The 22,671-nt window shown below is 33.9% G+C and overlaps 1 protein-coding gene across 4 annotated transcripts in view; it reads right to left on the reverse strand.

Annotated features, from left to right (window-relative positions):
- Positions 1-557: 557 nt before the first annotated feature.
- Positions 558-22,671, reverse strand: part of FBXW7 (F-box and WD repeat domain containing 7) — a 180,892-nt gene continuing 158,778 nt past the window's right edge. For all 4 annotated transcript variants that reach the window (XM_069492932.1, XM_069492934.1, XM_069492935.1 and 1 more), the window contains 8 exons: positions 16,134-16,268; positions 10,889-11,012; positions 9,198-9,334; positions 8,138-8,251; positions 6,385-6,566; positions 4,199-4,424; positions 2,373-2,583; positions 558-1,287 (listed from right to left, as the gene is read on the reverse strand). In XM_069492932.1, the coding sequence (XP_069349033.1) occupies positions 1,019-1,287; positions 2,373-2,583; positions 4,199-4,424; positions 6,385-6,566; positions 8,138-8,251; positions 9,198-9,334; positions 10,889-11,012; positions 16,134-16,268 (1,398 nt within the window). In that variant the 3' untranslated portion in view covers positions 558-1,018. The remainder of the gene's footprint in view (positions 1,288-2,372; positions 2,584-4,198; positions 4,425-6,384; positions 6,567-8,137; positions 8,252-9,197; positions 9,335-10,888; positions 11,013-16,133; positions 16,269-22,671) is intronic.

The following is a 22,671-nucleotide window of genomic DNA, read 5'->3' on the forward strand; positions in this document are numbered from 1 at the left end:
GGCAAACTTCACTCTTTATTATCTGAAACTCTTCCATTCTCAGCCTCTTAGAGGCACAGATGGTTCAAGTTTCAGTGGCAAAAAGTCTTTTTTCTGTAACCAAACTAGAGCAAATTTGGAATTCAGTCTGGGACTAAAACGTCACAGCAGAAAAAAAATAAAAAAAAATAATTTGCTTTTTCTTTCTTTCATTTAGCAGCATAAATAAGTTTGGCCACTGGGAGTACAGTACAGGGGTGGGACAACAATCCCATATTTGAAGACCTACTTCTAGCACCAGCATCAAGAATTAAATCCATCTCAGGACTCACAGAACCCAGGACAACTTGCCACCTTTGAGCAACATATGCATTGAAGAGTGTATATGGAAGCAACAGTAAATAGATTAACAGAGGCTAATACTGTGATTGATTGACATTGGCAATGGTTGGCAAAAAAAAAAGAAAAAAAAAAAGAAAAGAAAAGAAAAAAGAAAAAGAAAAAAAAAAAAGCTTTTCATGATAACTGTACAAAAACAATTCACAGTAATTTTTTTTAGCTTTTCCACTCCAGAAAAATGACTTTTTTGTTGCAGATGCTCTCTAATTAGAAAGTCAACCAGTACTTGTTTTGATGTTATTGCAGCTCTTTTCTAGGTGTCAGTGGTAAAAGAACAGGCTAGCAGAATTGTAACGATGTTTCAGCATTAACACTGCCCAATGACCACTGGAGAAGAAAATAAAGAAATAATTGCACCTGGTTTGATTTAGAAAGTCTCATTTTGCAAAGCTGCCCTCAGTCAAAAGTGAAGCCTTTTATGTGATGAGACAGCAGACGCCTCTCTTGTCAGTTACGGTTTGTCATCTCTTCTTCTTTTCCTTCTTAGTCTGTAGGTCTTTTCAATCTGTTGCCCCAAGCCAACATCCTGCACCACTGAGAACAAGGGATTTTTTTTTCTTTTTCTTTTTTTCTTTTTTGCAGGGGGAAGGGCAGGGAGTATATCGTCTACACATTTGGACAAATTCATCTTTTCTGCTCTTCACTTCATGTCCACATCAAAGTCCAGCACCAGCAGCTTGGTTTCTTCAGTCCCATTCCGACTCCCAACTGCACACACCAGCTTTGTGTTCGAGGCTCTGATCCGCCACACAACTCCCCCACTCCCCCCACTCTCCAATGTGACTAGGTTTCGAATAAATTCACCCGTTTTCAAGTCCCATAGTTTTACAGTTCCATCATCTGAGCTGGTAATTACAAAGTTCTTGTTGAACTGTAAACAGGTCACAGCACTCTGATGCTTGTTGGGACCTAGGAAAAAACCAAAAGTATTTAATCACTGGTTAGAAAGAATGGCTATGGGTCAGTTACAATGTCATCTGTAGACTCTATATTAGAATATACAATAAATGCAACATTTGAAATGCTGCATATTTACCTTTGTCCTGAATATTTTAGGATCCGCATGGATATAAGAAAATCTGGTGGCTATTTGTAATTGAAACATTAATTTTCAAGAGTTCTATCTTCCAGGAAACTTGGTTAGCTACTAGGCAAACATTTGATTTTCTGGCTGTGTGAAGGAGAGCTTTCCTTGGCAAGGATATTGATAGTGCAACTTCATGTATTTTGCTGATGGACAAATGAGCATTAAGAGATCTATTACCCAACCACTTTGAACCGACTAGTCAAAGGTGAAAGCTGAATTAACACTATTCCAAAACTCAGAGGAAGAGACAAACCAATGAGTAAAAAGCTGCAATGCTGCCCACCGGATGGCCTCACAGAAAAAACACTTTCTAAGGGCTATGACCAAAAAACAGAAAAAAAATGTTAATCATGAAGAGGTTAACACTGTGGTGCCTCATCTCAGGACTCACAGAACCCAAGACAGCTTGCCACATGTGAATCTTAGTGATTTTCACGTGTTTCTTTCTCTGATCCAGTGGGCACAATGATTCCTTTCCATCTCAGTTAAGCAGGTGGCTAAGTGGAGGCTGAAGCAATATTCTGTCAGGGATGCTTTCGTTTTTTCAATAACGTAGCCCTTTAAAATTGGGCTACAAATTCAAAATAAAATGGTCACTCACTCAAAAAATATAATGAGTATGTTGCTTCCGTGATATAGCCAAGATCTTTCTTCTCACTGTTCCTTATAAGCTTAGTCAAATAACATGCAGGAAGTGATTAAACAATTTTATATATTAAAAACAAAACTTAAAACATTTTCTCAAGAGTAAACTAGTTCTGTACATCAGAACAAAAAGCTCATAAACTTATCTGAAATAAGCATTTTGTATGAGGTTAACTCTTTTTGATGCTAAAGCTTCATATTTCTCTCAAGTAACAATCTCATTTTTAATGAACTTAATTAAAGGTGGGTAGCCAATACGTACCTTGCAATGTTTGTAAACACTGTCCTGTTTTGATATCCCAGATTTTAACTGTAGAATCTGCATTCCCAGAGACAAGAATATTGTCTTTGAGCTCCATTCCACTTGTTAATGACTGGTGCCCTGTTAACGTGTGAATGCAATTCCCTGTCTCCACATCCCAGACTCGGATTGATGTATCAAGAGATCCACTCACCACATGGATGCCATCAAACTACAATAGACACAGTTTATTAGAATGGAAGTATAGATACTCTTCATATCAATTATTGATCTTGATCCTAATAGAGGAGGGGGCAGAGCATGGGAAACAGGTAATGTCAGGAACAAAATGAGGTACTAGGATAAAGTGGCAACTAGGATAAAGCGCATGTCATCAAGCAACTATACAGTGCATGTTCTCAGACACTTCTATCAGAAATGCCAATTTTTATGCCCCATAGCTTCAAACTGGATGCAGAAACAACTTAAAAAGAAAACAAAGCACCTAAATGAACAACATATTATTTTCAGATCCTCTGGCCCCACTTAGCGATACACCATGGATGATTGAGTGAATACTGCCATTTAAGTTTTACTCCCCAGTAGGAAGTCGTAACTAATGACTCAGCTTGTCATAAAGGGTGTGCTTATCAGCACCTAAGGCATGAAAAGGGCTAGAGATAACTTTCATGATGTTCAAAGGTAAGTTCCATTAAAAACCTACATAAAATAAAAGTTTCATTTATAAGAACCTAATGCTAATTAGGAAATGTGCCAGGAGATAATTATATCTGGAATTAGAAGAGGTGGCATTTTGATAACAAATGCAAGCTATACAGCACATCTTCTCCAGCTTCCCAGCTACACCAAAAGCCGATAACTATCAATTTCCCAGAGATATATATAACAATGGCGCTACCTCTTTTCTCAATCAAATGGTTTATTTAAATGAGAATATTACATTTATGAAGTTCACAAAACATAAAAACAGTTGCAGCCAATTCCTTCTCCTTCAAATTCGTCACATTTTCTATTTTAACAAACATCTCTATCATATGTCAATATTTCCTAACATGGACAGTATCCATTAAAGAAATATCCTAAAAACAGAATTGTCAGTACTAAGATTATACTAATTTGCTGCTCATTAATGAGCAGTAAGTGGTAAATATCCTATGTGAGCAATAGGATATATTCTTAAATTGAAAATGCTGCCTTTCAGGAAATAAAACAAGATCCATTTTCTAAACTTTCCATTAATCTAGTGAACTATCTCAAAATATGACAACCTATTCAAGGATATCAGGTTCAAATGTAAACAACAAAAAAAATCAGTTTAGTCAAAGTTACTTATTTATGACTACAAATCGGTGGCCCTGGGAGAGTGGAGCAGCTTTATGCAGAAAGGACCTACTTCCACTTTGAATGGGGATGGAATCACCATTACATGGTCCATCAACTTTTAGCTATCAATGCAAAGGGGAAGCTTTTGGCCAAATTAATCCTCTGCTAAGGAGTTTATTAAGATCCAGGTTATTCTCCTATGAGACTAACCATTAATTAATACAACAAAAATTTAGACCCCCAAAGCATAAGGTTGCATGATAAATATTTGTTATTTCATAGGGAAAATGTATCACAGACAATTGAACCATTAAACCATTTAAATAATTTTGAAATTTATGCTTTCTTCATGCCAATTTTAAAGTATGTATAGACAACAGGATAATCTGATTCATCTTTTTGGACTGTATTGGATCAGCAATTTGACAGTGATTATCTGAGAAAGACAATCTTATGATTCATCAGTAGAGCATCTAAGGGATAGGAGAGATAAGATCTCTTACCTGTAATGAATAGACTCTATTAGTATGCCCCTGCAACGTGTGTAGACAGGTCTCAGTCTCTGGATCCCACACCTTCACCATAAAATCATATGCTCCACTAACAACCCTCCTGCCATCATATTGAACACAGCGGACTGCTGCTACATGACCCATCAAAACATGTAAACACTGGCCTGTCTCAATATCCCAAACCCTAAGTGTGGCATCTCGAGAACCGCTAACAACTCTGTGGGGGGAAAACAGGAAAAAAAATGTATTAGAATTTTTAATAATATGAGAAAACATGATAGACAAAGTCAGTGGTTTTAAAGTTTTTTTCCTTAAGCAGAAACAACTGTTTTCAAAAGAAATCCTATATAAAATTTGATACATAAACATACAATACTGTGTTACTCTGATTGGAACAGGAAATTGGGAAGCCTAGAATTCTGCCCATTTGGTTCCCTGACCAATGAACCTTCGTTCTAGTACCTCGAGGTTCCGTGGGACAGAGTTTGAAAACCACTGTATTGTATTAAAAAACAAGAAGAAGCTGGCTCAAGTATACACAATAAGATCTTGATTCTAGAAATAAAATAGTAACGTGGGTATATGTATAAAATGTTAATGGGGGAATTCTAAGTGGCAGTATTTTGAATAATTTAAATTTTCTTCTTTATGGTTGTCATTTTTCAAAATTTCAATTATGAACACATATATTTTCTTGTGATTCAGTAAAAAAATTCAATAAAGGTTATTCAACAAAACAAACCAGAATTTGGAATTTAAACAGCTACAGATATGTGTTTTACACTATATATTCTGGCAAAATGAACCAGTTTTAGACATGTCCTCAAACAAAGGCTGCTTATACTTACAATGATTAAATTTATAAATATTGAATAGGCTATGGGGATATTAAGATATACAGATTTTAAAAGATACATACAATTATAAAAGCAATGGAAATCCTTTAAAATTTTGGCTGAAGATTATTAAAGCTACATTCTTCTGAAAACCAGAGGGATACAAATACTGCAATCATTTTTGGATTACAAAACAAAGCTAAAAACTCAGGTATTCTTACGTCATTCCTAAGAGACAAACACCATGGTTTCCATATTTGAAAAAGTAGAAAATTAAAGCATTGAGAGATTTAAGTCAGAATATAATAGAAACTGAAATGCAAGGTCTCTTGATACCAATCCCCCAAATTTTAACAGTACAGCACACTGTTCAAAGTAGACCCAAATTACAAATGAAAAGGTACTCTTCTGCACGTATGACAAATCTAGTGTGAAATCTGCTTAATGTAATGGTTCTTAATAAAGAAGATTCTATGGATAGAATTAAAGGTAAAGACTGCAGTGGATTCACTGTAAGGACATTTCAGAGACATATTTTTGACAAATGAAGTAAAAATCACATTTGTTTAACAGGGGTACAATGAAGACATGTCAATAGAAAGAAAGGATTTTAACAGGAGGGTTTTGCAGGAGGAGATAAAAGCAACAGCAAAGGCACTGAGAAGAAAAAGGCAAGCAGTCCAGTTTGTTTGAAACCATTTTGAAAACTAGATTGAGGATTTCTTCCTTAATTTGGAAGGGAATGGTAGGCTCCCAAAGACTTAAGAACAGGGCAGTGATAACTATCATAATTATAGAAGGGCTCTCTGTCAGCTGTATAAAAGGTAAGAAGACCAAGTCTGAAAGCTATGGCTATAGTTCAGAATGAGAGAATAGATTCAAACCCACAGCCCTCAGCTTTTGCCCAGATTTAGAGGATATGATGGAGTGGGAGTAAAGTGGGTAGGTAATCAAAAAGACTCACAGCCTTGAAGCCTGAATGACTAAATTTGTCCCACTTGCATAAATATGAACATCAAAAAAAAAAAAAAAGAGAGAGAAAATGATTTTTGTTTGAAGACGATGAGTCATCAAAGATACAGAAAAATAAAAAGGATTAGAAAGTAGAGAGTTTCAAGGAGGAACCCAACTGCACTATCAAATAAGGAAAGAAATTTAAAGACAGTCCCAAATTTTAAGCCAATACACTATGGCTTTCTTAGAATAGAAACATCTGGAGTCTAATAATTAAAGTCTAATTTAAGAGTACATTATCACTATCTCAGTAACTGTACACAGAAAGGACCCAAATTCACAAGCAACAGAGGAAGAAGTCTCACCCATGATGGGGTTTTCCCTTACCTTTTTTCATGCAGATGCATACATCGCACAGTGGAAGTATGCCCATATAAGGTGTGTATACATTCTCCGGTTTCTGCATTCCACACTTTGAGAGTCCGATCTGTAGATCCACTAATGATGATGTTGTCTCTCATCTGTGATGACCATACTCCACCTGTATGTCCAACTAATGTTCTCAAACACTGGAAAAACACTTAAGATTATTACTTTGGGGTAGAAAAGAAAGTGATTTAAATAACATTTTAATAGCTCATTAAAATTTAGAGTGAAATTATTGATTCAATTTGATTGGCCCACCAGATAATACTTTTTGCACATCAATGTAACATGATCCTACTACTATATATTGCTTTGTTTATTCAGTAGTATTACATACTTACATAAGCACACACAACTGAAAACAAGTATATAGAAAGCAAATACATAATATGAACTACATGACATAAAACATATGATATGATAAAAAGCAAACATGTGATACGAAAGCAAATGTGATAGCTTTAGCCTGGCCTCTTTGATGAAATAATACTAAAATTGCAACTTGGTTTCTTCCATGGGAACAGATTCAATGAAAGCACAGGAACAGTGTTGGGTGTGGCTACATACCACATTTCATTTGAATCTGCCCTAAGGCAGTAGTTAGGAGCCTGCCTAGCTACTGCTAAACAAGTAAAGACAGACATTAAAACTGAAATAAATCCAAAACACTACAGATATATGAAGCTGCTTTTAAAAATTTTAACATTTGACTTGGAAGATTCTTGCCCAAGAAGCAACATGGTAAAAGACATTTTAAAAGACGATTTTTTTTGTCACGCTCTCTTCTGTTATTTTTTAGGTGATCAGTTACTTAATTCATGAAAATGTTTTTCCATTGGACAGATAAAAATGCTAGAACTGCTTTATTTTTCAAACTCACATTTAAATACCTAGAATTTGCTTGGCTTACATCTCACAACCGTTTGAGATAAGTCTATATTCACACGATTTACTTAACTTCTAAACTATAGGTAGCTTATCACCAAAACAGTTTGTAAGGAAAAAATAAATATTCCTCAATCGTACCTTTTTTTGAAAAACATTAAAAAGTAATGAGATATAACTTAGATGGTTAACAAAGGTGGAAAAAATTCTGTCAAAAAATATAAAGCACATCTGAAAAATCTTAAAATATCTACGTCACAAAGATAGACAAAGTAAGCATGTATATATATATTTATTTATTTACTTAAGAAACAGGGTCTTGTTCTGTCACCCAGGCTGGAGTACAGTGCCATGATCATAGCTCACTGCAGCTTTGAACCCTTGAGCTCAAGCGATCCTCCTGCCTCAGTCTCCTGAGTAGTCGGGATTACAGGTGTGCGCCACCAGGCCTGGCTAATTGTTTATTTTTTGTAGAGAGTCTCACTATATTGCCCAGGTTGGTGTTGAACTTCCTGGGCTCAAGTGATACTCCTGCCTTGGCCTCCCAAAGCGCTGAGATTACAGGTGTGAGCCACTTGCACTTGGCCAGACATACTACTTAAATGAAAAAAAAAAATTAATGACATTTCTATCATGACAAACATCATTATCATCATGCCAAGGTGATTTTCATAAATACGGGGGAAAAGGCTAAGTTAGAAGCTCTGATATTTGCTATCCACATAAGCAAGGATCAAAAATGAATCCTTGTTTGCCTTTTACTGGTTGATCCTTACAAAGATATATACAAAATGGTGACTTTGTGAAGAATAGAAAGAAGTAAACTTACTTTGCCTGTGACTGCCGACCAAACTTTTAAAGTGTTGTCATCAGAACCACTAACTATTCGGTTACCACAAAACTGTAAGCATGTGATCACATGATCGTCATGTCCTTTCAGCACCTATAAGACGTACACATTAAAAATATGTTATTAAATTATGTTTTAAAAAATATTAGTAAGGAGGAAAATGAAGGCAGAAACAGTAATCTGTTATCTATTTCTGGGATTAAAATTTATATAAAATATGAAGCAGTATTCTTCCTGGGTGATGAATCAAGAATTAAACATTTTATTGTTTTCATATTTTATTCGTTATACTTGAAACATCAACTACTAAAATTTTACTGAGTCAAGACCTCATAAATATGGTTCAAACACAAATGTATTTTACAATCATCTATTCTATCTGTTCAAACCAAAAGAATATGCCTCTGATATCTTGCAATTTTGACACACAAGAACAAAAGAAAGCACCTACTAATTAGAAAGAGTAACAATTATCAGCTTTTTCAACTTAAAACAAAAAAAACTTGTCATAATGTATACATATTAGTACAATTTCTCCCCAAATTGTTTTTTTCCAGTTGTAAAAATATACCTAATTTCAAGCATTTTTACCATCCTTTATATGCCTGAAATGTTGTAAAACAGAAAACCAGAATTATGCTTCAATTTATAAAAATAAAACACAGAAAAGCCACCAAACCCAAAGTATGGACACTTCTCAGAAAATCATGTTTGGACTACGTGGTCAGAGAAGGCAGCAAATTCTTAAATAGAGTGTATATGATACGATAAAATGCAACAGGATATTCAGAGATTTTAATTTACATAAGATAAATATTCAATCCAACTCATCTTTTATTCAAGTACAATTAGTTGTCAGATTAGAGAAATTAGCAATAAAGGAATACTGTCAGTTATACTTTCAGTTATTGTAAAATATATTGTTTTCTTTCCACAGAAGATAGGTGTCAAATTATACAGCTTGCCAAGAAGTGAAACAGTATGCTAGGTACTAACACTGATTAATGGTTTCTGTTACATTGTGCAAGAGTTCAGTTACCTTAGGAGATTTGAGTTCTCCTCGTCTCCAGTTAGTATCAATTCTGTGCTGTCTGATGTATGCACTTTTCCATGGACTGTGTATGAAACCTGGTTTTATTACTTTTCTTCTCTTGATGTGCAATGGTTCATCAATTCCTAAAGTAATAAAAAGTTCAAGAATATAATTACCTTTACCAATAATAAAAATTACACATTTTATAATGTACCTCATTTTCCTCTATGCTTAAAACCACTGAAACGTAGTAGGACATTGTCCAATTTCTAATACTGTTATCACAGTACGTAACAATAATGTAAAGTTTGCATTCTGTATGGGATATTTTTATATACACTATTTCATTTCTTTCTCAAAGTTCGATTCTAGGAGATATTGGTGAGGGTGTGCAGGAATTGGAATGCTTATTCACTGCTTGTGTGAATGATGCAGCTGCTGTGGAAAATAGCATGGCGGTTCCTAAAAAAATTAAACATAGAATTAACATATGATTTAGCTATTCTACTTCTGGATATATACCCAAAAGAATTAAAAGTAGAGACTTGAACAGATTTCTGCCATCTAAGTTAATAGCATTATTTACAATAGTCAACTAAGTGGAAGCAATCCAACTGTCCATCGGTAGATGAACGAATAAAAAAAAGTGTGTGTGTACAAAATGGAATATATTCAGCCTTTGAAAAAAGGAAATTCTGACATGCTATGACATGGATAAATCTTGAAGACATTATAAGTGAAATAAGCCAATTATAAAAGGACAAATGTTGTATGATTCCACTTATATGAGGTACCTAGAATAGTCCAATTCATAGCGACAGAAAGTAAAAGGGTGGTTGCCAGAGGCTGGGGGAAAGAGGACGGGGGAGCTGTAACAATGGGTACAGAGTTTCAGCTGGAGAAGATGAAGTTCTGAAGAAGGATGGTGGTGGTGATAGTTGCACAACAATGTGAATGTACTTAATGCCACTGATAGTACATTTAAAAATGTTTAAAAGGATAAATTTTATGTTAGGTATGTGTTACCACAATTTTTTAAAAGTCATTAAAAAAATGATTCTATCAGTGAAGGTAAGGGAGGGTTGATTAATCCCACTTTATGTATATAGATACTTGAGAAGAAAGGTTTCACTCATTAATCCAAGCCCTAGACAGGGCGGCCCAGGATTAGAAACCAAGTATCCTGGATCTTTACCTCATGATAGAAAATGGCAGTTCACAACTACTATATCCCCAGCATTTAAGAATGATTAGCTCATAGGAGGTGGTCAATACGTATTTATGGAAATACTGAATATTTTGGCATTAAATGCTGAATATTTGGGTATTTAATTAATAATATAATTTTTGGATTTCCTTTAAATCATCCTCATCTTGACTTTTTCACTGGTTATTAATTCTACTGGCTACTAGGAAGCAAATCAGATATATTTGCTATTAGTTATTGTGCTTGTTAAAAGGGTGAGCTGCAAGATTTGGATCATCTGAATGTGTGAAATAACCTGTGGATTTTATTACAAGTATGTGAATGTAAATGAAGACTCATTCTGTGATAAGCTGCCAAAATTCCCTTTTTTCATTTATCCAGCACTTTACTCTACCTGTACATAAAACTTATTTTTATCTTTCTACATGTTTTCAGAATCACTTTGCTTTTTCAAAATACAGACATATTCTCTATGCAATTTTGAACTTACCCTCTTCTTTGCATTTCTCTCTCCAGAGAAGGTTGTCTTCAGCCAAAATTCTCCAGTAGCGACACGTCTGAGCTGCTTGTAGCAGGTCTTTGGGTTCCAGGAATGAAAGCACATAAAGTGCCAGCTAAGAAAAAGAAAAATGCCTAGTATAATACCCGTATATTTTAAAAGGTAAAGAAATAATAAGTTAGCTATTCTCCATAGGATGAAATACTGAAAGATAAATGCAATGTAATTCCACATTCTAATTTCTAAAATTATGAGAGGCAGTAACTTCAATCTTAAACATATACCAGATTAAAAACAAACACATATCCTATTGGTTTTTTACAAACTTTACTCCACAACTCTTTACCTCTTCAAGGAAAACTTATTAAATCTATCTCTGCTCTTGCCTTTACTCTGTGAGCCTCAACTCAATAATTCTTTTTTTTAACTTTATTAGTTGTTTAAACTTGTTTTCTCTCTCCACTGTAATGTAAATTCACTACAGATAGGAACAAAATGTCTACCTGTCAGATATGAGATTTCTATATATTCTTTGTGGTATGACTTCAGATCATTTCTGATAGATACATATAATAAAAGTTCTTCATCATATCAAAGTGTTTATTATCACAATGAACTTTTGAAACATTTACACCCTTGACTGTAAATGACAAAGGGGGACAATTATTAAAAGGTTCCACAGACGTACAGAAGTAAACTGGTTCTAATTACTTTACACTGTTTATGAGGATTTTCTTGATGGGCCACATAGAGTTGTATATTTGAGCTAGCTTTTTGTTATACCATTGATTTAAAAACTTTGTTTACAATACTTGTAAACAATCAATTTATTTTTCAGTGTGTAAAGTCAATTCAAATAAATAAAGGAAAAAGAAAGAAGAAGGGGAATAATAGCCTCTGACTATGCTTATTCAAGTAGCTTCATATATCACATAAAAATTTAAATTACAATATTAGGACAAGATTTAATTTAAATCAAGCAATCAAGTTTAGTTTTCATATAAACCAAATGACAAGAATTAAAACAAACTATCATTTAAAGGGCCAACGGTCACACAGGGAGTAAAAGCACAATTTGAATTATTTTTTGATGCTAAACAGGAATTACATAATATAAATTATGCTTTCTCAATGATTTTGTATACATAAAGAGTTCACCCATAAATATTCTATATACAACGTATTCCAACCAGCTAGTATTAGTTTGATACTACTACTGAGGAATGACAATGAAAAAATTTTCATAAAATAATTGTTTTTGGTCTATCAGAGAAGATAATTCAGCATTATATATATAGAAATAGAGTCATTTAAAATAAAGAGACATAACTATAGTCAACAATACTCATAAATCTCAATATTGTACTTTTTAATGGATACTCCACAAGCCACTTAATTTTGAAACTACCAATCCATCAAAGCCTAGGCAAGTTTGCTTAGTGTCAGTATAACAGTAATGTGATATCATCATATTATTAACCTATGTGGAATTATAATTTAACATAGAAATTATCAGGCACAAAAATATTTGTGCAAAGGAGAAGCTAATTAATGCCCAAGACATTGAGAATGGTCACATGAAAAAGTCTATTCTTTTGCTTTAGTTATCTGATTAAAGTAGAAATCAGCTAATTTATAGAAACATTCAATGGATCTTAAAGGCTAGGAAACAACAAATCCAGACCAGCTTACATTTCAAAGGCACATCCGAAAACCAACAGGTAAAATTTCTTTCATTAATAGTAATTAAGAGATCATCTAGTCCAGTGTCTGCATGCATTAAGGAGAAATAGAAACACTCAGGTGCTAATGACAGCCAAAGTGCTAACTCCATAGGTCACTAGCATGCTTTCCTTTGAAGTAGCAAAGGCCCTAACTCAACCATGAACTTCAACTCATTAAATGTTTGTTTATTTACATCTAGCCTGTTATATCAAAACATCTAGGTAATATAGAAAATACACAAAGCAAAACAGAGAAATATGAATTAGGAAATAAGAAAAGAAGGTTTAAACCAGGAAAAAGGAGAAAATAAATATGCTGGCAACAATATCTTACAAAGTTTTGAATTAAACTGCCAAGCCAAAAGGGAATAGTAAAAATAGTTACATGATTCTTACTATGTATTATGGGGAAGTATACCAGCTTCTCAAAGGAAGCAAGGTTAGGCTCTAAAATGGATGGAATGTCTGTATTCCCTCAAATTTGTATGTTGAAATCCTAACCCCCATGTGATGATATTAGGAAGTAAAGCCTTTGGGAAGTAATTAGGTCATAAGGCTGAAGTTTTCATGAATGGGAAAGCTTTTATAAAAGGGACCCAGAGAACTCTCTTGCCATCTTTACGCCTCACCATGTATAGATACAACAAAAAGACAGAGGTCTGCAACCTGGAAGAGGACTCCCACCAGAACCCAACCATGCTGGCCTGCTGATCTTGGACTTCCTAGCCTCCAGGACTCTGAGAAATAAATTTTTTTTGTTTATAAGCTACGCAGTCTATGGTACTTTGTTACAGCAGTCAGAACTGACAAAGACAGGCTCTTCATGGGGAACACAGAGTAGGTACTGTCCTGAACTACATCTCTACAATAACTATAGTAGTTATGTGTTACTGATATCTTGTAGACAAGTCAAATGGTCTAGCTAATGCAGGTTTCTATTCATTTGGTTTAAGGTAAAATCCAGATTAGTAATTCTTCCTAAGGACCACTTCTGCCAAAGAGAAGCTCTTAAATTGAAAACCTACTTCAGATAATTACCTTTTCCTTGCCCAAATTTGTAATTTCAGTGAAAATCACTATTTAAAAATTTTTCTCTATAACCTATATATTAATAAAAGATCACCACAGTGTACTTAAAAAGGTAGCCAATATTTCCCCCAAATTGCTATATTTCAGTGGAATGAACTAGTCAAGGAAAAAAGTTTTTTAAAGAATAAAGAAAATGTTGGCTAATCCTGTATTAAGAATTTCAGGTTTTGCTCTAGATCTGTAGTCCCCAACCCCTGGGCCACGGACCCCTACCTGTCTGTGCCTGCCCACTACACCCCACTCCCCCCACCAGGTCCACGGAAAAATTGTCCTCCGTGAAACTTAGGAACAGCAGGAGGTGAGCAGCAAGTGAGGGAGCATATTTACAGCCACTCCCCATCACTCGGATCACTGCCTTACTCAGCCACCTCCACCAATCTCCTGTCCCCTCCAAGGAAAAACTGTCTTCCATGAAACTCGTCCCTGGTGCCAAGAAGGTTGGGGACCATTGCTGTAGATCATCTACTATATCTATGTCACTATGATTTTTTTGGTATTTATTTACAAAATAAGGATAATACTATTTACCACAAGCTGCCCATGTGAAACTAGTGAGATTTTTGTCAAGCTTTTTGAGATTAATAAATAAGTGTTGGTGAAGAGCTTTGAGATCTAAGGAATTATAAGAAAAATGTTACAAATCTATTTCCGGACATGAAGGTAATAAGGTTTTAAATAGTAATACTTAGTCTCTGAGAAGATAATGTTAATTTTCTTAAGTACTTAGATCTATACCATTATTTCTCCACATATACAATAAAGCATTTTTCAAAATAGAAAAATTGTTTCCTAGTAGTTGAAAACAAAAAGGGAAACATAGATGACATACTAAGCCAGGTCTCTCCTTTAGTTCTAGTTTTACTTCTTTTTCCTCAGGCAATCTTTAAAAGAACCCCTAAGTCAAGAAATCTTTATTGGATTTATCCTGTTATTGATAATTTATGCTTAGTTCTCAGACTCTTCAAAATAGTTTCATATTCTCCTGATTTTAAATCATAGGATTTGTGATTAAGAAGTTACTATGGAAATTCAAATAAAGCATACACAAAACAAAAATATTCACCATTCTTAGAGATAAGCAGACATATTAGACTATAAGAAAGTCTGCATTTTATATCCTCTAAAATAAGGATATCAATAAGGAAACTATAGAGAATATATCAAAGGAGAATAAATTCACTCTCAAATACTTATGAAAGTGTTTCCTATTATTAATGTCCTTCTGGAAACAAGGAGAGCTTATGTCACTTTCATAAGCCAAATCTATTCAAAGGAATCAGTTTTAGAATGAGCTAGCAAGAATAAAAATTTTTTTCTGGGCCAACATTGTATTTTAAAAGTACTCTAAAGAAAAAATACTTCAGGAAAAAGAGATTGTCTTCACTTTGCTTTTCCTTGGAATTACATTTAGTTTCATACATTAAACATTATCTTATCTAATGTGAAATTATAATGAGAACTATCTTTAATGTCATTAGGATATTTAGAATGATTATCTAAAAAAACTGACTCTTTTTCTGTTCAAATTTTAAGTGTCAGGACCACTTTCAATGTATACTAGTATTTTATATTATCTTCTCAACTGACATAGAATTAGTGGCATATACATAATAATTTATGAAAATATAATGGAGATACTGATTATTTAATATTATTTCTGTTTGTTGACAACTGTGAAACTATTAAGTCTATAATATCAATAAAAGAACTACATTTAAACTATGCCTTATTTATACAGTCAAGAATGCCCATATGATCATTATCAATCTATGATAAAAAAATAGTGTCAGTTTTCATAAAAATATAAAAAGAAATGGGCATAAATAATTCCCAAAGAAGTGCTATAAGAATGTAATTGGTATAAGAAGAGTGTGTGTGTGTGTGTGTGTGTGTGTATGTGTGTGTGTAATGGAGGTGAGGGGAGGATGATTAGTAGGAAAAGGTATACATGTAAAATTCTATGTATCAGAGAACTACAATTCAATAGAATCACAAAACTATTGGTCTCAAAGGATAAACAAACAACAAAATAAGAGGAAAAAGTATTGCTATTTTAATAAGATCAAAATTTTTTAAAAATCTACTGTAATAATGAACATACCAAGATAACTAAAAGTTGCGCTTCAAATAACCTGGGAAAAAATCTTGGTAAAGAAATAAACAAATTAGTGAAACTCAATACTCTCATATATGATTTATTCAAGTAGTGGAAAGAAGTTACTAGTGCATAAGCATACTTTAATCTGACAATTACATTATTAAGTCATGGCAGTTTATCAATTTACAGCTCTCTTTACCGCTAATTAAGAGTGTTAAACTGACAATACTGAATACCGAATTAGCATGACAATGTTTAAAGGTGGTAGTTGTTGAGTTATATATTCAAATAGCACCCAGTGAAGAATATAATTAATAACCCTTACCTCTTTAGGGAGTAAGGAAATAAAATCTCGTTGAAACTGGGGTTCTATCACTTGCATCATATGTTTTACTTGTGTTGGTTCACAACTATCAATGAGCTCATCTAAAGCAAGCAATTTCTCTGGTCCACTCCAGCTCTATCAAAGAGAATTAGAAATTTTTATTATTTTAACAAATTATAAACTCATAAAGGAAAACCCACATCTGCACACAGCCATATCTGAACAAAGTAAGACTGTACAAAAAGTGGCTGATTACAGTGACATTTTCTCCAGAAGGTATTTAGTCTTATCAAGTTTACTATCCACCTTTGTTTTGTAAAGCTTAAAAAAAGTCATGATTTTGACAGAAAAATATTTTTTCATTACATTACCATAATAGTTATATGCTTATCTACCATCAAGACACTGGTTAAGAAACCAAAATTTTATTCCAGAAACATCATTTTGGGTTACTGAGTAAACAGGAAATTTTGACTGATGATTTTTCTTTCTTTACGTTCTTTCTAGTGGGTACCCATAAAATTTGATGGTTTTAATAAGGCATTCATCTGAGAGTTAGGAGGTTAGCAGCATAATTTAGAGAAAAATTAATAGCTGGAAATATTACACATCTGAAAAGTGTCTTCCATAAATTAAAAGGGCTTTATGTAAAAATAATTTCAGATAAAAAACAGCAAACAACAGAAAATAGTAGCTGGCTTGGCGAAAAATTATGAACAAAGACCAAAGGAGGTTAAGAAATAAAGTGCTACACTACGGAAAAACAAAAACACATAATTATACTTCAAAAATATAAGTTCCTTTAAACAACACAGGGGATTATTTAAAAAAAACCTTTTTCCCCACTGAGGAACACCTGTACAGAAAGCCATTAGAAAAAAAAAAAAAAAGGAAAAAATTAAAAAGCCATTTGAATAATTTAAAATGTTACACTTTCGCAATAATCATGTAAAACATTTAAATAACCTCATAATACTTAAGTGAAAGAAAATCCTTAAGCAGGCCTTCAATTCTGTAAATCTATGCCAATTTAAATACCTTTGTGAATTATTATGTCCATTTTAGAAATGGGTGAATAGAAAATAATAGGTGAGGTTTTCAGCTAGAAAGATCTGGATTTCGACATTCCATTTCTAGCTCAAATGAGGAAACTTGGATTTTGTAACATGTGAAACACATAAACGTTAAAAACTAAGATATATTAAGGATACAAGAAGCCTTATTTAAACATTTTTCAAGTATTTTAAAAAGGATTTACCCCTTTGGAATCTACAATGAACTTCATTTCTTCTTTCCTATCATAAAGTATATATTGTGGCAATACCATCATACATTTTAATGATATTTATTTCCATAGTATATTCCATTTTGCCACTAATAAAGAGAAACACAGGCTCCAATAAGTTGTGTCCTTTCCTTTTATTTCTACACATACATATACCCAGAACATACACTTTGAATACTTACCTTGCATCCTTTTTGATCAGGGTGAAGATTTATACATAGAAATTTAAAAATACTCATGTACATATATATGTACACACATGATCGATTAAAAGCAGTTAACTTGAAGTTTAATTATTTTGTGTGGTTTCTCTCATATAACTTCAAATACTGGCTCAAAACTTACCTCTTTGACAAAACTTACACAGTGATCAATCTCTATTCATCGATCTCTCACTATTTGGTAATAATAGAATAAATTCACTGATTTATTGATTCACATCACTCACAGGATTTGAGGTGGGTTTAATAGTATGATGTTCCTCTCCATCTACACCATAGGGATTCATAGGTTTATACCTATGGGACATGCCCATTTTGGGTGATGGATAACTATGCCAACTTGATTAAAATGCAACTTTAGGCCAGGTGCAGGGGCTCATGCCTGTAATCCTGTACTTTGAGAGGCCGAAGTTAGAGGATCACTTGAGCCCAGGAGTTCAAGATCAGCCTGGGAAACATAGTGAAATCCTGTCTCTACAAAAAATGAAACTTAAAAAATTAGCTCGGCATGGTGGCACACACCTGTAGTTCTAGCTACTCAGGAGTCTGAGGCAGGAGGATGGCTTGAGCCCAGGAGTTTGAGGTTACAGTCAACTATGATTGTGCCACTGCACTCCAGCCTGGGTGACAGAGCGAGAGTCTGTCATTAAAAAATAAAATAAAATTTTAATCTTCTTTGCATATATAAAGGCCTGCTTTAAAAGTATTTTTGGATGTGCTTATAGTTAAATTTTGATATAAAAATAAAGATATTCTATATAAATTTCTATAGTAAAAAGAGTGAAAAATCTTTCAATGTATAACTATTCTATATAATTTCTGTGTATTAATTACTTACAGTAATAGCTATTATGACACTTCAAATTTAAGGTAATTAACTATACTTATATTTAATGTTTTCTTCTTTGTTCAGTTAATGTATTGTTATTACTATTTTTTAAAAAGAAAGGAATAGAAAAACAGTATCAATACACAGTATATTAACTGCTAATAGATGAGAAGTATCTTTTATCAAGGGTTTTAGAATAGGGTATAGCATGAAAAAAAAAGCCAGAACAGAAGTTAAATAACTAATTCAGATCTTAGGGAAATGCTTGAAACTATGTCAGAAATGTCTGTCTATGTAAGACAAAGTCCATGGCAAAAATTATGCCTGTATAGCAAAATGTTTCTAAGACTCTAAACAATATTTTAAATAATATTTTTATTTTTGTTTTAAAGAATATTTAATAAGAATCAAATAAAATTTAAGATGTCTTGATTTAAATTATATATATTCAGTAGATGTTCTTTGCAATGTATTATTGAAAAGTATATCACTGAAAAAGATTAGTAACATAAGACTATTTCCATTGACCACACATATCCAACAATGTAATTACTTAAAATCATATCTCTTAGGTGATTCCAACAAAAGTCTGAACCATACAGCTTTCCTCCCTCCAGCCTGGATTTCTTCCCTGTACATAAAATTGCTTATTTGACATCTATTTTTGGATATATAATACATTTTTAACATGTCCATGATCTTTCTCTCCAAATCTGTACTTCCAAAGTCTTCCTCATTTCAGTAAAATCAACTCTATTCTACGAATTGCTCAGGCCAAAAACTATGGAGTCATCTGTGAATCCTCCCTCTTTGTCACCATCAGATGGCTCTGATCCAAATGAATTCTATAGCCTGAAACTTCAAAGTATATCTAGAATCTGACCATTACTACACTGGTCTAAGCTACCAGTATGTCTCACCTCGATTATTCCTATAACCCCCTAACCAGTCTCCTAGCTCCCTACCATTGCCCTCCTTTTTAGTGTCCCCACAGTACTCAGTGATACTATTAAAAGTCACTCTTCTTAAAATCTTCTAGTGGTTTCCCACTTCACTCACAATTAAAAATCAAAGTCCTTAGGTTGGGCTACAAGGTACTGATTTCCTATTCCTTTCTCTCTTGTTTACTCTGCTTGCTATACACATTCTTTCTGGGCCTCAAACACTCTAGGCATGCTCTGCTTCACAGCCTTTTCACATTCCTCCCCTACATACCCACATGGCTTGCTTCCTTACTTCCTTCCCTCTCTTAGATCTTCTCTGGGTAACCTTCCTAAATTTGCAACCCATTCCAGACCCCTCCACTCCATCCTTTCCTGACTAGAATGTAAGTTCCACAAAAAAGGAGTTTTTGTCTGTTTTATTCACTATTGTATCACAGACCCAAGTAGGGCCTTGTACATAATAGGTGCACAATCAATATTTGTTGAATAAATAAGTGAATCCCCAAAGAGTTAGGAAATACTATACCAATGTTATCTCAAAACTCTCTAGAGAGTGTTTCTATTCTTTATATTTGATGGTATCACTAGGACATGCTTGCTTAGTCTCATTCCAAGAGTGGATTCGAATTTTGTATACGTACACGATTTAGCAGCAAAAGAAGTATATATTAATGGGAAAACTTTCCAGTTAATGACTACATTAAAACAAAAATAACAACAACTCACAATAACATTTAATGAGGAACAGTGGAAAGAGCACTGAATTGGGGGGCAAGAAACGACTTTTAGAGGAGATACTGTCCCTGCAGGTTACAATTTAACTTCTTCAGGCCCTGGTTTCTTTATCTGCAAAAGGAAGTATTGGGTAATTCTGGGAATTATTATTTACTTCTAAAAGTACTTCCTTTGGCTTTTCGTGGTAAGGTTATATTGGAACATACTGAAGGGGAGAGGAAAAACATTCCAGATTCAGAAGCAAATTTTAATTTGTGGGCAAAATTGCAAAGGCAAATTTGAAAATTCTGCATGGGGGGTATTTTATTGCAGGTAAATTAAAGCATACAAGTAGCAGAGATGAGAAGCAGCAGCACTGAACTGCAATCAGGAGCCTGTTTCAACAGGACTCACTGTGGAACCTATGGAAGTCCCGTAATTAATCTGAGACTCAGAGACTCCCCCTATACAAACTAGGGATCATTCAGACCAGAGAAGTTCCCAAAGGGTGGTCAAGGAAATCAAGAATCACAGGGTCCTACAACCCACGTTAGAGAGTCTGATTCAGTAGTTGAGATGGAGCTGAGGACAGTTTATTTTTTAAACAAAAAACTCATCCAGTATTGATGCAGGTGATTTGCAAACCAACATTTGGGAACCACTGGTCTGGATGATCCTTACTGCCCCAATTAGGTATAATATTTTATAACCTTGGGTGGTATTATGTCTGAATTTCATATGGTGAAGAACTCACTTCTCTAGAGCCTTCCGCAGATGGTTACCCAGTCTGCTGGAACAGTTCCAGGGCTGGAGTACTCACTATCTCTTGTTCTACTGTGGCTGGTTCTAATTGTTAAGTTCAACTTAACATCAAAATCTGACTCAAAGAACATGACTCAGATTTTACTTTCTGAAGACACCAAGAATCAGTCTGTTTGTACTTTTATACAAAAGTCTTTGAAATATTAAAGACAGACACAACATTTTCCTTTAGTCTTCTCTGACTGAATACATGATTTTCTTCAACTCTTTCATACACATTTCTTAACCATTGTCCCAAATACAATTTCAAAGTAATAAATTCAACCTCTTTGGGCACTATGCCATAGGTTTTAATCTTTTGTTGTCTAGCAAATAAGATTTAAATAAAGTAAGTCGGAGAACATGTACAATTTCTAAGTGTTCCCATGAAACTTGATTAAATCCTTCAATAGAGTAGTTTTTATTCCACTTTTGATATCAAAAGTATTTTGTATTAGTAAAATGGTTTTAAAAATATTTTGAGTATAACACATTTTTCCAAAATATATGCATAGCTATAAAGCAAATGTTTGAATTAAAATAATGTATGCTAATCACAATTGTATATATTAAAGTTCTTCTACAAACTTTATCTTTGATCCTCACAGCAATACTGTGAAGCTAGTGTTAATAGCCCCTTTTTAGACCTGAGAAAACTGAGGCCCACAAAGGCCATTTCTTGACCGAGGAAGAAACTAACAATTACTGAACCTCCATTGTATTTCCAAGTATAACTTTAAACACCTTTACATCCTTTCTCCCTTTTGACAACTTTTTAATGTTATATCTGTTTTATAGGGTATGACAATAAAGGTAAAAGTAGTTACATATGAATAAAATTACCCAGCTACTAAGAGGCAAAGCCAAATCTAAACTAAGAGATTTTTCTTCTACGCCATGTGTGCTTCTCAGTCTCTCAGGATGCCTCTGAATATAAGTTTCAACATAAAAGAATGTTCATGTCATTAGTGTCTTTACCTAGTCTGAAAATTTCAAGTGACAAACCACATATTAATCCCCAAATGACATAAACAAACCAAAAAATGACCAAACCTCTCCCCCAAAAGTTAACAATCTGAAGCATCAATCTGTCTGCCAAAAAAAGTAGGATTGATGGCTACTGAAAATTCAAATAGCACAAAATTTTTGTTTTTTGTTTTCATCTTTAAACTGCACTTGTTTTGCAGTGGCATTCTGTTTCAGTTTCCTTTTATCCAAAATGGTGTATCATTTGTTCTCATTCAATTTATAAATTAAGTACACAGTACTTTGTCAGAATAGAGGGAGCTGGACCAAAACAATGCTGTTATCACTGCCTTAGGAGCAACAGCAGAACGGTAAGGGGACAAGCTCTCCCATTTTGCTTGTTATGCAACAGAACAATCATCATTAAATGTCCCAACGGCATATCTGTAGAAATCATGCCAGTTTAATGAGCCATCAACTATACCACATAGGTCAACCCATGACTCCCCAACTTTACTATGAAATTTTATCTCTCTACAAGTTCAGCATTAGAGCATTATAAGCCTTTAGACAAATGATTCATTTCTAGTCACTTTGGCACCAGCCCTGAAAATAAAGGGCAGTGTACAACGAGGCCCTGGGTGTGTGGCCAGAGACTAACATGGTACTCAAAAGATTAAGGTCCTGATCTACCTGCCTAGTTGGCCTTTTGTTGCTATAGATTTCTTTGCTACAGAATATTTATCTGAAAAAAAATTATAGTACTATACCTGCAGGG

The sequence above is a fragment of the Eulemur rufifrons genome, chromosome 18 (assembly GCF_041146395.1).
Source record: "Eulemur rufifrons isolate Redbay chromosome 18, OSU_ERuf_1, whole genome shotgun sequence".
In the NCBI taxonomy this organism is placed as follows: Eukaryota; Metazoa; Chordata; class Mammalia; order Primates; family Lemuridae; genus Eulemur; species Eulemur rufifrons.